At 38.7% G+C, this 12,362-nt stretch overlaps 1 protein-coding gene across 2 annotated transcripts in view; it reads left to right on the top strand.

Annotated features, from left to right (window-relative positions):
- Positions 1 to 3,613, top strand: part of GYG1 (glycogenin 1) — a 44,951-nt gene extending 41,338 nt beyond the window's left edge. The window contains exons 7-8 of one of the 2 annotated variants that reach the window (XM_043991730.1): positions 2,388 to 2,438; positions 2,722 to 3,613. In XM_043991730.1, coding sequence (XP_043847665.1) covers positions 2,388 to 2,438; positions 2,722 to 2,895 — 225 coding nt within the window. In that variant the 3' untranslated portion in view covers positions 2,896 to 3,613. The remainder of the gene's footprint in view (positions 1 to 2,387; positions 2,439 to 2,721) is intronic. The other variant, XM_043991731.1, reaches the window with a different exon arrangement.
- Positions 3,614 to 12,362: the final 8,749 nt, after the last annotated feature.

Genomic DNA, 12,362 nt, shown 5'->3' with positions numbered 1-12,362 from the left:
AGAATGAAAGAAAAAAGAGACATGCTTTGATCAAAGGTGGGTGGTGACTCATTCAAACCTTGAAGAGAAGTGGGCTGGGGAAGCAGATATAGCTAGAGTAATTCATAGTAATAATAACCAGTGATCACTTTATACTGCCCAATGCTTTATTAAGAGATCTCAAGTGAGGCTGTACTTTTTAAATGACACAGGCTATATCTCCCAATGATGGATGCTCTAAACCTTCACATGTTTTGGAAATCACAGTTATCCAAGCATTCTTTGTTTAATAATTTTTCATCTGTATAAGAGGCTAAGCAAGATGTTTGCAGTGAGGTTGCTGCATGAAAATAACATGGCAAATGTCCCCTTGGCATTTTGGTAGACACTAAGTTGTCCAGCCTTTAGGCAAGAGCTGTGAAAAAGAATCTGCTTAGAGAGAAGACTTGGATTTTTGTTAATAACCCTACCCTACACTCAGCTCCTCCTCTGACATAAGCAATGTTAAGTTCCCTTTAAGATTCCTCCCTTAGGAAATTGAGGATGAAGTTGGAGTGAAATGTAAGATGATAGTGAGAAGTGCAATGAAGAACAGGGGTGATGGAGGGAAATAGAGTCAGCTGATTAGTCATAGAGTCTCAGGTCACTTATCATCCGCATCTTCCGATGCTTGCCTTCCTTCGGGCCATTCCTCTGTTCCCCACCTACAGTTAGAAAAGTCACAGGCACAACTTTGGGCTGCCTTTGTGAAGGTTTGAAGAAAGGAGTTTGCCCCAGTTTTTAAATCTGTTAAGTGGAAAGTCTAAACTAGATAATCCCCACATTTCCTTCTAGCCTTGACATTCATTTAGTGATTCTGCACTTCTAGAAATGAGATCTTATTTCCAAAGGATTCAGCATGGGTTCAACTTTTTTTTTTTTAAATAAATGTCAGTTTAAAGAAGAAACAGTGGCAGCTCTGTGACCTTGTGGGCAGAAGATCTAGCCATCCCTACAACTAGGAAAAGTTGTTAGGAGGGGCTTTGAATGCAAAACAAGGCTAAGGGCTGTCAACCAGGGATTAGAAGAGGTCCAGGACCTCACTAACTCATCCTCCATTAAGAAATAATTAATAAGAGGAAGCTAAGTGGCACAGTGGATAAAGTACCGGCCCTGGATTCAGGAGGACCTGAGTTCAAATCCGGCCTCACACACTTGACACTCACTAGCTGTGTGACCCTGGGCAAGTCACTTAACCCCCATCCCCCCCCCCAACAAAACCCAACACAAGAAATAATTAATAAGAGAACAAGATCAGAGTGTATGTGTGGGGGGCAGCTAGGTGGCACAGTGGATAGAGAACCGGCCCTGGAGTCAGGAGTACCTGAGTTCATCAGACACTTAACACTTACTAGCTGTGTGACTTTGGGCAAGTCACTTAACCCCAATTGCCTCACCCCAAAAAAAGAAAAAAAAAGAGTGTATGTGTGAGAGACAGTGAATTCAGGGGGTGACAACTGGTTAGTCTCTCCCTTTCAGCTCTATATCCATGAGCCTATGAGTCTCAGTTGTAAGGATCAAAGGGCAGCTGGTTTGTATGGGCCAAAATGAAATTTGGGGGACTGGTGATTATTACTGGTGAAATGATTCTCTCATGCTAGCCTATTATTGGAGGAAAGAATGACAACTGTACATTGCTCAGTCACTTTCTTATTTCTGTATCAGGGTTGCTAGTATGTTCTCACTTCACAATGAAAACATTTTAAAATGAATTGAGAGAGAGAGAGAGAGAGAGAGAGAGAGAGAGAGAGAGAGAGAGAGAGAGAGAGAGAGAGAGAGAGAGAGAGAGATATGCAGTATCTCCAAACGAGGATGGTATAGTAACCAAGAGCATGGATTAGGAGCTGAGGAACTTGGGTCGAAATCTCAGCTTTCCTCCCTTGTGACTTTTGGCAAGTCCTTTCTCCAGGTCCCATCTCTCTCTCTAATGGGAGGATTGGATCAGATGATCTCTGAAGTCCTGTTTAGCTCCGTTTGTAATCCTGTGAATTGGAAGGAGGAGCCTTGCTGGAGCAATTGGGTTTCACAAAATAATAAATAGGTTTGCCCTATAATTTATACAGAGCCTTCTAGGATCGCTGGACCCCAGATTAGGCCAAAGATGGGTAACTAGGGCACTTAGAGATTAAGCAGACTGAACTGACACAAATTGAGGGGCTTTTTCCTCTTCCATGAGTTTAGTAAGTTTTGGCTTCCAAACTCATATACCTTTCCTGTGTGGAGCAGCTTTGTTGTTGGTCTTGTATTAAAGCTGAATGTCTGTGAGGTGCTTTAAGCTCACCATCTTTCCAAGCCCATGCAGATAAAGAGCTTACAATGAGACATGCTTTCCCTCATCCATCTTACCCTCTCTGATGAACTGTTTGCAGCTTTCGGGTTTGACCTATACTCTGGCTTTCTCTTGTGGCTTCTGTAGAAAGGTATGCAGACCTCAAACCTAACCCTAATACCTGTGCCTTTCGGATATTTTCACTGAGAACAGTGTTCATTTTGCTAGGAAAATATGACCTTTTTAATGTTGTTTCTTGATTTATTTTTACGTTTTCTTTCTTTTTTTGGGGGGGGGGGAGGCTGTTTTGTTTTGTTTCTTTGCATGACAATTCACCCCCAGCTTCCCTTCCATTTCCTGCATTCTTTAGAGACTTTAAAAAAAATTGTAATTTCTACCTCTCACTGAGGCCTTGATTATTTTTCTTCTCCTAGGAGGAAGTCACAGATGCAATCTCACGTATGTCCATTGGGCACCTCAATCCTCCTTCCCAACCATTTGAATCCTCAAATAAACGCAAGGAGCGGTGGGAGCAAGGCCAGGCTGATTACATGGGAGAAGATTCCTTTGACAATATCCAGAGGAAACTGGACACTTACCTCCAGTAGAAAGCACCTCCATTTGCTCTGAGCAAACATTGGCCACACAGGACTGGTTCCAGATAATTTAGCGTCTAGAAGAGTGTATATGAGTATGGTTGTTACAGTTGCTAGCAGCTTTGACGAAAGCTCCACATTTGAAGGTTAATAGTAGTACTAAAGGTGAAAACTGGACAAAAGTCAAGAAGTAAAAAGGTTCACTTTCTGCTCAATTCATTGCTGAGTGACTCCTTGCTCAGTCATTCAGAGAAAATTTAAGAAATTTTCTATTGCATGCCAATTACCAATTAATCTGATGAGAGAGAATGAAGCTATTAAGCTATCTGGCTCAGCTCTGGAAACCTGAAGAAGCTGGGCTCCAGTAGTTCTCCTTTATCTTCATGAAGACAAGAGGGGATGGCTCTACTATTTGCCTTGCTGTCTTCCCTGTGGTAGATAGATTTCAGGATAGATCAGAGACTGTCTTAGTGGTCTCAATTCTTTTTATGGAAAAGCAATGTAACACTGTCAAATTGAGTCACACATTTCATAACTGCTAGCCACAAATGGTGACACCTTTTTTATCTCTTTAAGAAACTGAAGATTTTTTTTTCACCAGTTTTCTTTGTACAGTAAGGTAGCAGGCTGGAAGGCAGTTCTATATGTTTTGGGGATGAGATTGAGTTTTCTGAATGCTTACCTCCAGTGTCACTATGTACAAAAAAATAAACACTTAACAGTGAATTAATTATTGCTTGTCTATCTTGGTTAAGAACTAGTTTCCTTGAAGAAAATAGTGCCTGACTTGTACTGAGAATTCTCATATTCTTTTTTTCCCAAAAAATATTGAGTAGCTTAAAATGGGATTAGCTCCTTTATGGCCACAGCAAGTCCCAAAGTCCATGTATTATAAGGGGCTGGGGAATAGCATTGTCTGTCAGTGGACAAGAGGGAGTATCCACACCATTGAAATTTTGTACAGCTCCTTTGCATATTGTGATTATATGTATACATACACATATACAGATTGATGCATATGTGTATATGCATGTCTATTGTGACATATAATAGACATGTGTGCACATATGTAGAAGGAGGGAGAGGCAGAGATAGGAGACAGAGAACAGAAAGTCATTTTGAAGAGCAAAGTAAGATTAGAAAAGTCCCAGAAGACATAACTCTTTTGCAAACACCTAGGGGCAAAAACAATTCCGATGAATAGAGTCATTTTTGATAGTGTGATAAGACCGGGTAAGTAGATGGAAGATAATAAACTGTGATTATCTACCCTGACATCTCAGCTTTTGATTATACTATGTGTGACACACTCTTTGAAAATTTAAAAGATATCAGCTCAACCACTGATAAGTGGGCATCCTGACAATTAGATGCTAAAATATTCAACTGTGATCATTCATTTCACACCAATATATGGATTATAACAATATTCCACAAAAAAACCCACAAAAAACCTAGGCTGACATTTTGAATTATCATCCTAGATTATGGAATGGAAGGTTTGCTCATTAAATTCCCAGCTATTTCTAAGTTGGAAATGATGACTAGCCCCTGGCAGGAGATGAACAAGATTCCAAAATGATCCTTAGAAGTTTGAAATGCCCCCTAGTACACTTCCCACTGGAGAAAGCCACAGAGAGCATAATGGCTAAGAGGATAATGGCTTTCAAGGTCTGGAGGTTTACTGGGTCCACAAACTAAGAATGCAGTAACAACAATATTGGCTAGTATTTATATAGTGTGTTAAGTTTTGTAAAACTTTCTTCATATATCATCTCAACCCTCCGAGTTATGTACTCTTTTTTTTATTTTTTGGTGAAGCAATGGGGGTTAAGTGACTTGCCCAGGGTCACACAGTAAGTGTCAAGTGTCTGAGGTCAGATTTGAACTCAGGTCCTCCTGAATCCAAGGCCAGTGCTTTATCCACTGCACCAACTAGATGCCCTGTTATGTACTCTCATTATTCCCATTCTACAGAAGAAAGAAAACTGAGGCTGAGAAGTTAAGAGACTGACCCAGGGATAAACTGCTAGTAAGTGTCTGAAGCAGGATTTATAACTTGGGTTTTCTGTGCTCCACCCACTGTGCTGCCTTCGTTTTTCTAAAAATAACAGAGCACTATTAAGATCCCCAAAAATTCAAGTCCTCCTACCTCCTATCAGGAAACTACAATGTCTCCTCATAGTGTGGAGATGACCTTGGCTATATGCCGATGGAGCACCAGCTCTGGGAAATCCTACCAAGATGAAAAGTCTCCACCTTGAATCGGTGATTGGATATGTTTCTCTCTCAAAAACCAGACTACGCTAAATTCATAAAGGTTATTGACCAGAGATTGATGGCATTTGGGTGGTAGAGGTGTGCCAAAGCTGCTCATGAAACTGTCTATTGAGGTATCAGTGTTGAGGTCTGCACTAGTGGAACAGTTCCCATAATGATGAAATTGGGAATCTTTTGAAAGCATGGAAATAAAGAGAACCTAAAAGGAGGACTGAGGAGACAGTTCTTTTGAACTTGAGATGAAAACTTAAGGATGTGGGCTCAGAATCCTAAAGATACTAAATGACTATAATTCAGCATTTCTGAAGGTTAAAATGAACCAGGCTTATCTAGGGTACAAAAGATAACAAAGGAAGAGTTGGTATAATGACCTTTAAGTATTTGTAGCATTATAATGTAGGAAGGGAGGAACAGCAGCCAGCCTTCATCTTCCCACTGAGAAACCGTACAATAAAAAAAAATTAGAGCAACTATTAGAGAACAAGAGTCAAGAGTTGTTTGCACTTAAGTAGGTTAAAGATGGATATGCCTTCCTTAGAAGTCTTTAAAAACAGAGATTCTCACCAGTTGGTGTTAGTTCCAATAAACAACCCTTCAAAGTTCATTGTAAACCATCTTTAAATGCAGTGATTATAGATTTCTGCCTACCTAAAATAGCAAAATAAACCCAAATTTAATACATAACTAATGTCAACAAAGTGAGCAGTTAGGTGGCACAATGGATAGGATGCTGGGCCTGAAGTCAGAAAGCCTCATCTCTGAAAGTTCCAATTTGGCCTCAGACCTTTGGGCAAGTTACTTAACCATGTATGCCTCAGTTTCCTCAACTGCAAAATGAGCTGGAGAAGGAAATGGCAAACCCCTCCTGTATGTGCCAAGGGGGTCACAAAGAGTCAGAATTGTCTGAACAACAAATGTCGAAAAAAATCTAATGATATCCTGATCTTAAATACAGCTTGTACTGTTGGCACGGTATTTAAGCGTGCAATTGCAATCACCCTGCAAATTGACTACAGACACAGAGCTTGTCCTTGAGGAACATAATCCATTTAAGGTATATAAAACTGATATGAACAGAAACCTTGAGAACCAAAGTAAAACTTTTTTCAAAAAAAGATTCCAAATATAAATACATTTAATAGAAGGGTGGTAGAAGCTAGGGCAAATCACTACCACTTTGCCAATTAATTAAAGGCAACTTTCTGGAAGAGAATTAAAGAAGCTTTTGTGTTGGAATTATGGGAGAAGGGCTGTTCATCTCTACAATGATGCAAACCATTAGGTCTTTCTAGCTTTGCCAAACATATTCTTGAATATCCCTGAATTTTTCAGAGTAAGATAAAGGTAACTTTTTAGTTTTGGCTTTGCCTAAAGTTAGATTTGTTGTGATTCATTCCTATTAGGCTTTATAATACTTACTACATGCCAAGAACAGTGTTAAATGCTGGGATACAAATGCAATGAAAATCCCTACTCACCAGGAGTTTATATAATGGAGAAAACAAGTGTACATGTACATATACATATACATGTTGTTTGTATGCATATCTATGCATGTATACACACACACAAAGTGAATAAAAATAAATACAAAGTAGTTCATTGCAAGATAAGTTCAAAGAGAGGGCACTAGCATTTGGGGGAAGCAGAAAAGAATACATGTAGAAAATGATGCTCGAGCTACATCTTGAAAGAAAAGAAGAATTTTATGAAGTGGAAGTAAAAGACCACATTCCAACATACACAAAAATTGACCATGTATTAGGACACAAAAACTTCACAGTCAAATGTAGAAAGGCAGAAGTGGTAAATGCATCCTTTTCAGATCATGATGCAAGAAAAATTACATGTAATAAAGAGTCATGGAAAGATAGACTGAAAATTAATTGGAAACTAAATAATCTCATCCTAAAGAATGAGGGGGTCAAACAACAAATCATAGAAACAATCAATAACTTCATCAAAGAGAATGACAACAATGATAAAACATACCAAAACTTATGGGATACAGCCAAAGTTCTTAGGGGAAATTTTATCTCTCTAAATGCTTACATGAATAGACAAAGAGGAGATCAATGAATTGGGCGTGTAACTAAAAAAGCTAGAAAAAGAACAAATTAAAAATCCCCAATTAAATACTAAATTAGAAATTCTGAAAATCAAAGGACAGATTAATAAAGTTGAAAGAAAACAAAGAGATGGTTTTATGAAAAAAATCAATAAAATAGAAAAACTTTTGGTTGATTTGATTTAAAAAAAAGAAAACCAAATTACCAGTATCAAAAATGAAAGGGTGGGGGGCAGCTAGATGGCGCAGTGGTTAAAGCACCGGCCCTGGATTCAGGAGTACCTGAGTTCAAATCCGGCCTCAGACACTTGACATTTACTAGCTGTGTGACTCTGGGCAAGTCACTTAACCCCCCATTGCCTAAAAAAAAAAAAAAAAAAATGAAAGGGTGGGGGGCAGCTGGGTGGTACAGTGGATAGAGCACTGGCCCTGGAGTCACGAGTACCTGAATTCAAATCTGACCTCAGACACTTAACTAGCTGTGTGACCCTGGGCAAGTCACTTAACCCCAACTGCCTCACTAAAAAAATAAATAAATAAAATGAAAGGGTGAATTTACCACCAATGAAGTGGAAATTAAGGCAATAATTAGAAGTTATTTTGCCCAATTGTATGCTAATAAATTTGACAATCTAAATGAAATGGATGAATAGTTACAAATATATAAATTGCCCAGATTAACAGAAGAGGAAATAAAAGACTTTAATGTCCCATTTTAGAAAAAGAAATTGAACAAGCCATCAATGAGCTCCCTAAGAAAAAATCTTCAAGGCCAGATGGGTTTACAAGTGAATTCTACCAAACATTTAATGAACAATTAATTGAATCCTATATAAATTATTAGGAAAAATAGGTGAAGAAAGAGTTCCACCAAATCCCTTTTATGATACAAATATGGTGTTGATACCTCAACCAGGCAGAGCCAAAAGAGAGAAAAGAAATTATAGACCAATTTCTCAAATGAATATCAATGCAAAAATTTTAAATAAAATATTAGCAGAATCAATGCAGCCAAGATTAGAAGGAAAGCAGAAAGTTGGGAAACAATTTTTACAAGCCAGTGTTTCTGATAAAGCCCTCATTTCTAAAGTATATAGGGAACTAAAGGAAATTTATAAAAACGCAAGTCATTCCCTAATTGAGAAATGGTCAAAGGAGATGAACAGGCAGTTTTCAGATGAAGAAATCAAAGCTATCTATTGCCATATGAAAAAAAAAAAATGCTCTAAATCACTATTGATTAGAAAACTACAAATTAGAACAACTGAGGTACTGCCTCACATCAGATTGGCTAATATGACAAAAAAAAAAAAGGAAAATAATAAATGTTGGAGAAGCTGTGGAAAAATTGGAACACTAATGCATTGCTAGTGGAGTTGTGAACTGATACAACCATTCTGGAGAACAAATCGGAATGATGCCCAGAGAGCTATGGGGCTGTGCATACCCTTTGATAGTTCAGTATTTTATTATTTTCCGGTTACATATAAGGAGAGTTTTCAACATATTTTCATAGGATTTTTAGTTCCAAATTTTTCTCCCATTCCCACCCCCCCGCCCCGCTCCTCCCCAAGACAGAGAGCAATCTTATATATGTTATGCATTGTTTAAAATCTAAATTGTGGGTTCTAATCTGTCCCCCCTTCCAAGTCTTGGAGGGAAGCTGGCTAAAATCATTGATAAATTCAGCAAGAATTTAGGCTTTTAAAGATTTATTAAAATATATTATTATAAGTTAGTGAAGAGAGATTGAGAACAGATTCCTTATAGCATGGAAATCCTAGCCTAGATCTAATTTGGTATAGCCAGAGAGAAAGAAATCACTTTCCTTTCTAGCAGCCCATGTGAAATCTCTCACCACCAAGCCTGTGTCCGAACGACTAAGAGGGGCCCCCCCTGTTCTCCTTCTGCTGTCACCAAGCCAGTTCCAGATAAAAAGAGATCCTGAGCAGCTTCTCCCAGAAGCTCTCTGTGAAACAGGAAACAGGGCCATCTACACACACACACACACACACACACACACACACACACACACACTCAAGCTAATTGGCTGTTAGCTTTGATTGACAAGTCCCACAGGTGGTTCTATAGATGTAACTTCTGGATGCTAAAGTCACATGGTCTCTAAATCACATGCTTTCTCCTCATGGCGGAGCTTCCCTACAGTATCTCTCCGGCAGGGGTGCCATTCCAATTTTCACAGTTATACACGTGCAATCACATTAAAGGTATTTCTACATTATTCATATTGTGAAAGAAGAGTCAGAGCACAAGGGAAAAACTTCAAAGAAGGGGGAAAAAAAACCAGCTCCAAAGTAGAAACAGTATGGTTCAATCTGCATTCATAAACCACAGTTCTTTTCTCTGGATGTTGAGAACATTTTCTATCATGTTCTTTGAAATTGTTTTGGACCATCGCATTGCTAAAAAGAGCCAAGTCTATCATATCACCATTGTTCATCATACAATGTTGCTGTTACTGTGTACAATGTACTCCTGGTTCTGCTCCTCTGTCAGCATCAGTTCATGTAAGTCCTTTCAGGTTTCTCTGAACTCCTCCTACTCATCATTACTTTTCACATTTTTTTAAACTTTGTATTCTAAATTTTTTTTCCTCCCTCCCTATGAAATCCAGCAATTCAAGTCATACATGTGCAGTTATGCAAAGCATCTCATTAGTCAGGTTGTGAAAGAAAATGGATAAAATACTTTTAGAAAGAGGAGCTAACAAATAAAATTATACTTCAGTCTGTATTCAGATACCATCAGTTCTTTCTCTGTAGATGGTTTGCATTTTTCATGTCCTTCTGGTATCACCCTGCTCATCATTTCTTTCAGTTACTATTACCCTCCATCATATTCCCTCCCCTTGATATTCACGCTATCTTCCTTCACCCTATCCCTCCTCGAAAGTGTTTTGCTTTTTACCGCCCCCTCCCCCAATCTGCCCTTCCTTCCTTCCCCTCCCACTTTCCCTCAGGGCACAATATATTACTATACCCACTTGAGTGTATATGTATGTTACTCCCTCTGAGTCAATTTTGATGAGAGTAAGGCTCACTCACTCTCTTGCTCCTTCCCCATCTCCCCCCACTCCATAAGCTTTTTCTTATGTGAGCTGTGTTTCCCCAGTCTACTTCTCCCTTTTCCTTTCTTCTAGTGCATTACCATTACCCCTTAACTTTATTTTGAAGATGTCATCATGGGTCAGCTAGGTGGCACAGTTGACAAAGCACCAGCCCGGGAGCCAGGAGGCCCCGAGCCCATATCCAGCCCCAGACATAAGCCACCCCTTCCTGCCTTCCCCACAAAAAATAAATGCTTTACAGATATTCCTTCATATTCAATTCACACCTGTGCCCTCTAAGTATATTCCTTTCAGTGGCTCTAATGCTGAGAAAGATCTTATGAGTTACAAGTATTTATCTTCCCATGTAGGAATATAAACAGTTTAATCTTTTACTATCCCTCATTTCTTTTTCCTGTTTACCTTTTTATACTTCTCTAGGGTCTTGTATTTGAAAGTCAAATTTTCTATTCAGTTCAGGTCTTTTCATCACGAATGCTTGTGCATACCCTTTGACTCAGTAATACCACTACTGGGTCTGTATCCCAAAGAGATCATAAAAAAGGGAAAAGGGCCCACATGAACAAAAATATTTATAGCAGCTTTCTTTGTGGTGGCAAAGAATTGGAAATTGAGGGAATGCCCATCAATTGGGGAATGGCTGAACAAGTTTCAGTATATGAATGTAATGGAATACTACTGTGCTATAAGAAATGATGAGCCTAAACTGATGTGGATATGACCCTGGTCTCTCTAAAGCCATGCCCAAAGGACACCAGTGCTGGCAGAATCCAATAAACTAGAAAGTCTTAAGAGTACTGACTTAGTGAGATTGTCTATGTCCCATGCCCAAGGCCCAGCTTAGTTATGCATGGAGGCTCATTAGCAGCAGGTCAGTCATCAAATGTTTTTGTTTTTCAAATCATAGCAAGTGATTTAGATCCTCTATTAACTCTAGAGGGAGCCAGAGTGATAAGAGTAGCCTGTAACAATGCCAACAGACTTTGGGCAGAATTGTTTTACCATTAGCAACTAGCTTGCTTAGAATCCTAAAGTTAACGTTTCTGCAGTTTTTACTCTCCTACAAGAATGCTGTACTAGGCTGTAATTAATAGCAATGGCCTAAAGAGGGATATGTAGGGCCTACATTGTGCTTTGCTAGTTTGGTCTCCTTTTTAATTTTCTCTTCTCTAGCTGTTATTTCCCGCAAATGAGTGAATTTCAATCTCAGATTTCCACCCTCCTCTATTTGTGGCTCCTACTCTGCTGTGGGCTAAGAAAAGTGATGATAGGATTTAGTCATAAGAGACTTCAAGGAACAACGATCATACTTGTTCAATCCCCTCATATTATAGATGAGGACATTTGAGGGCCTAGCCCAAATACCAGAGATGGATCAATCATTAAGATTAGAGATTTAGATATGGCAAGGATAATGACCTTGAGGAATAGTTTTGTTTGGGGGTGAAAAAAGGATGAGAACCTTTGCTTTAATGAATTAGCTTTCCCTTGATACATTTTTAGTAAGCAATGCTAATTCCTTTTCTAAGATAGTTTAATTTAAAAATTGTAAAGACACTTCCTTATACATATGGAAAGAAGTAGAGCACTAAATGGAAGACATTAAGAAATAAATGAATTACAACAGTCAGCTTTGTTATCCTCAGCGTTTGTGAAATACATGGCTCAGAATAGGGTTATAAAGTCAATTAACATTTATCAAGCACCTACTATGTGCCAGGCAGTGTGCTAGGCATGAGTCACGCAAATGAACAGGTATCTGCCCTTAAGGAGTACATTCTTCTTGCCTTATCCAGTCTAACAGTGTTTTAAAAGCTGTAATGTAGAGGACATCTTTTGCACACACCAATAAAGTACTCTCAGCTGATAGGTCTATTTGGGAGATGTACAAAACCACTCTGATTCAAATAATACCACTTATACATGAAATATTTACCTCTTTTGCTTTGAAAGTGTAAACAAGCACCAGTTGTTACTTCTTTAAAGAGAAAAGAAATCTGATATTGAGGACACAGCAAATTAGCTTTGAAAACAAAACATCAG

Source organism: Dromiciops gliroides, chromosome 3 (genome assembly GCF_019393635.1).
Source record: "Dromiciops gliroides isolate mDroGli1 chromosome 3, mDroGli1.pri, whole genome shotgun sequence".
In the NCBI taxonomy this organism is placed as follows: domain Eukaryota; kingdom Metazoa; phylum Chordata; class Mammalia; order Microbiotheria; family Microbiotheriidae; genus Dromiciops; species Dromiciops gliroides.
This window is presented reverse-complemented; position numbering and strand designations above follow the sequence as displayed.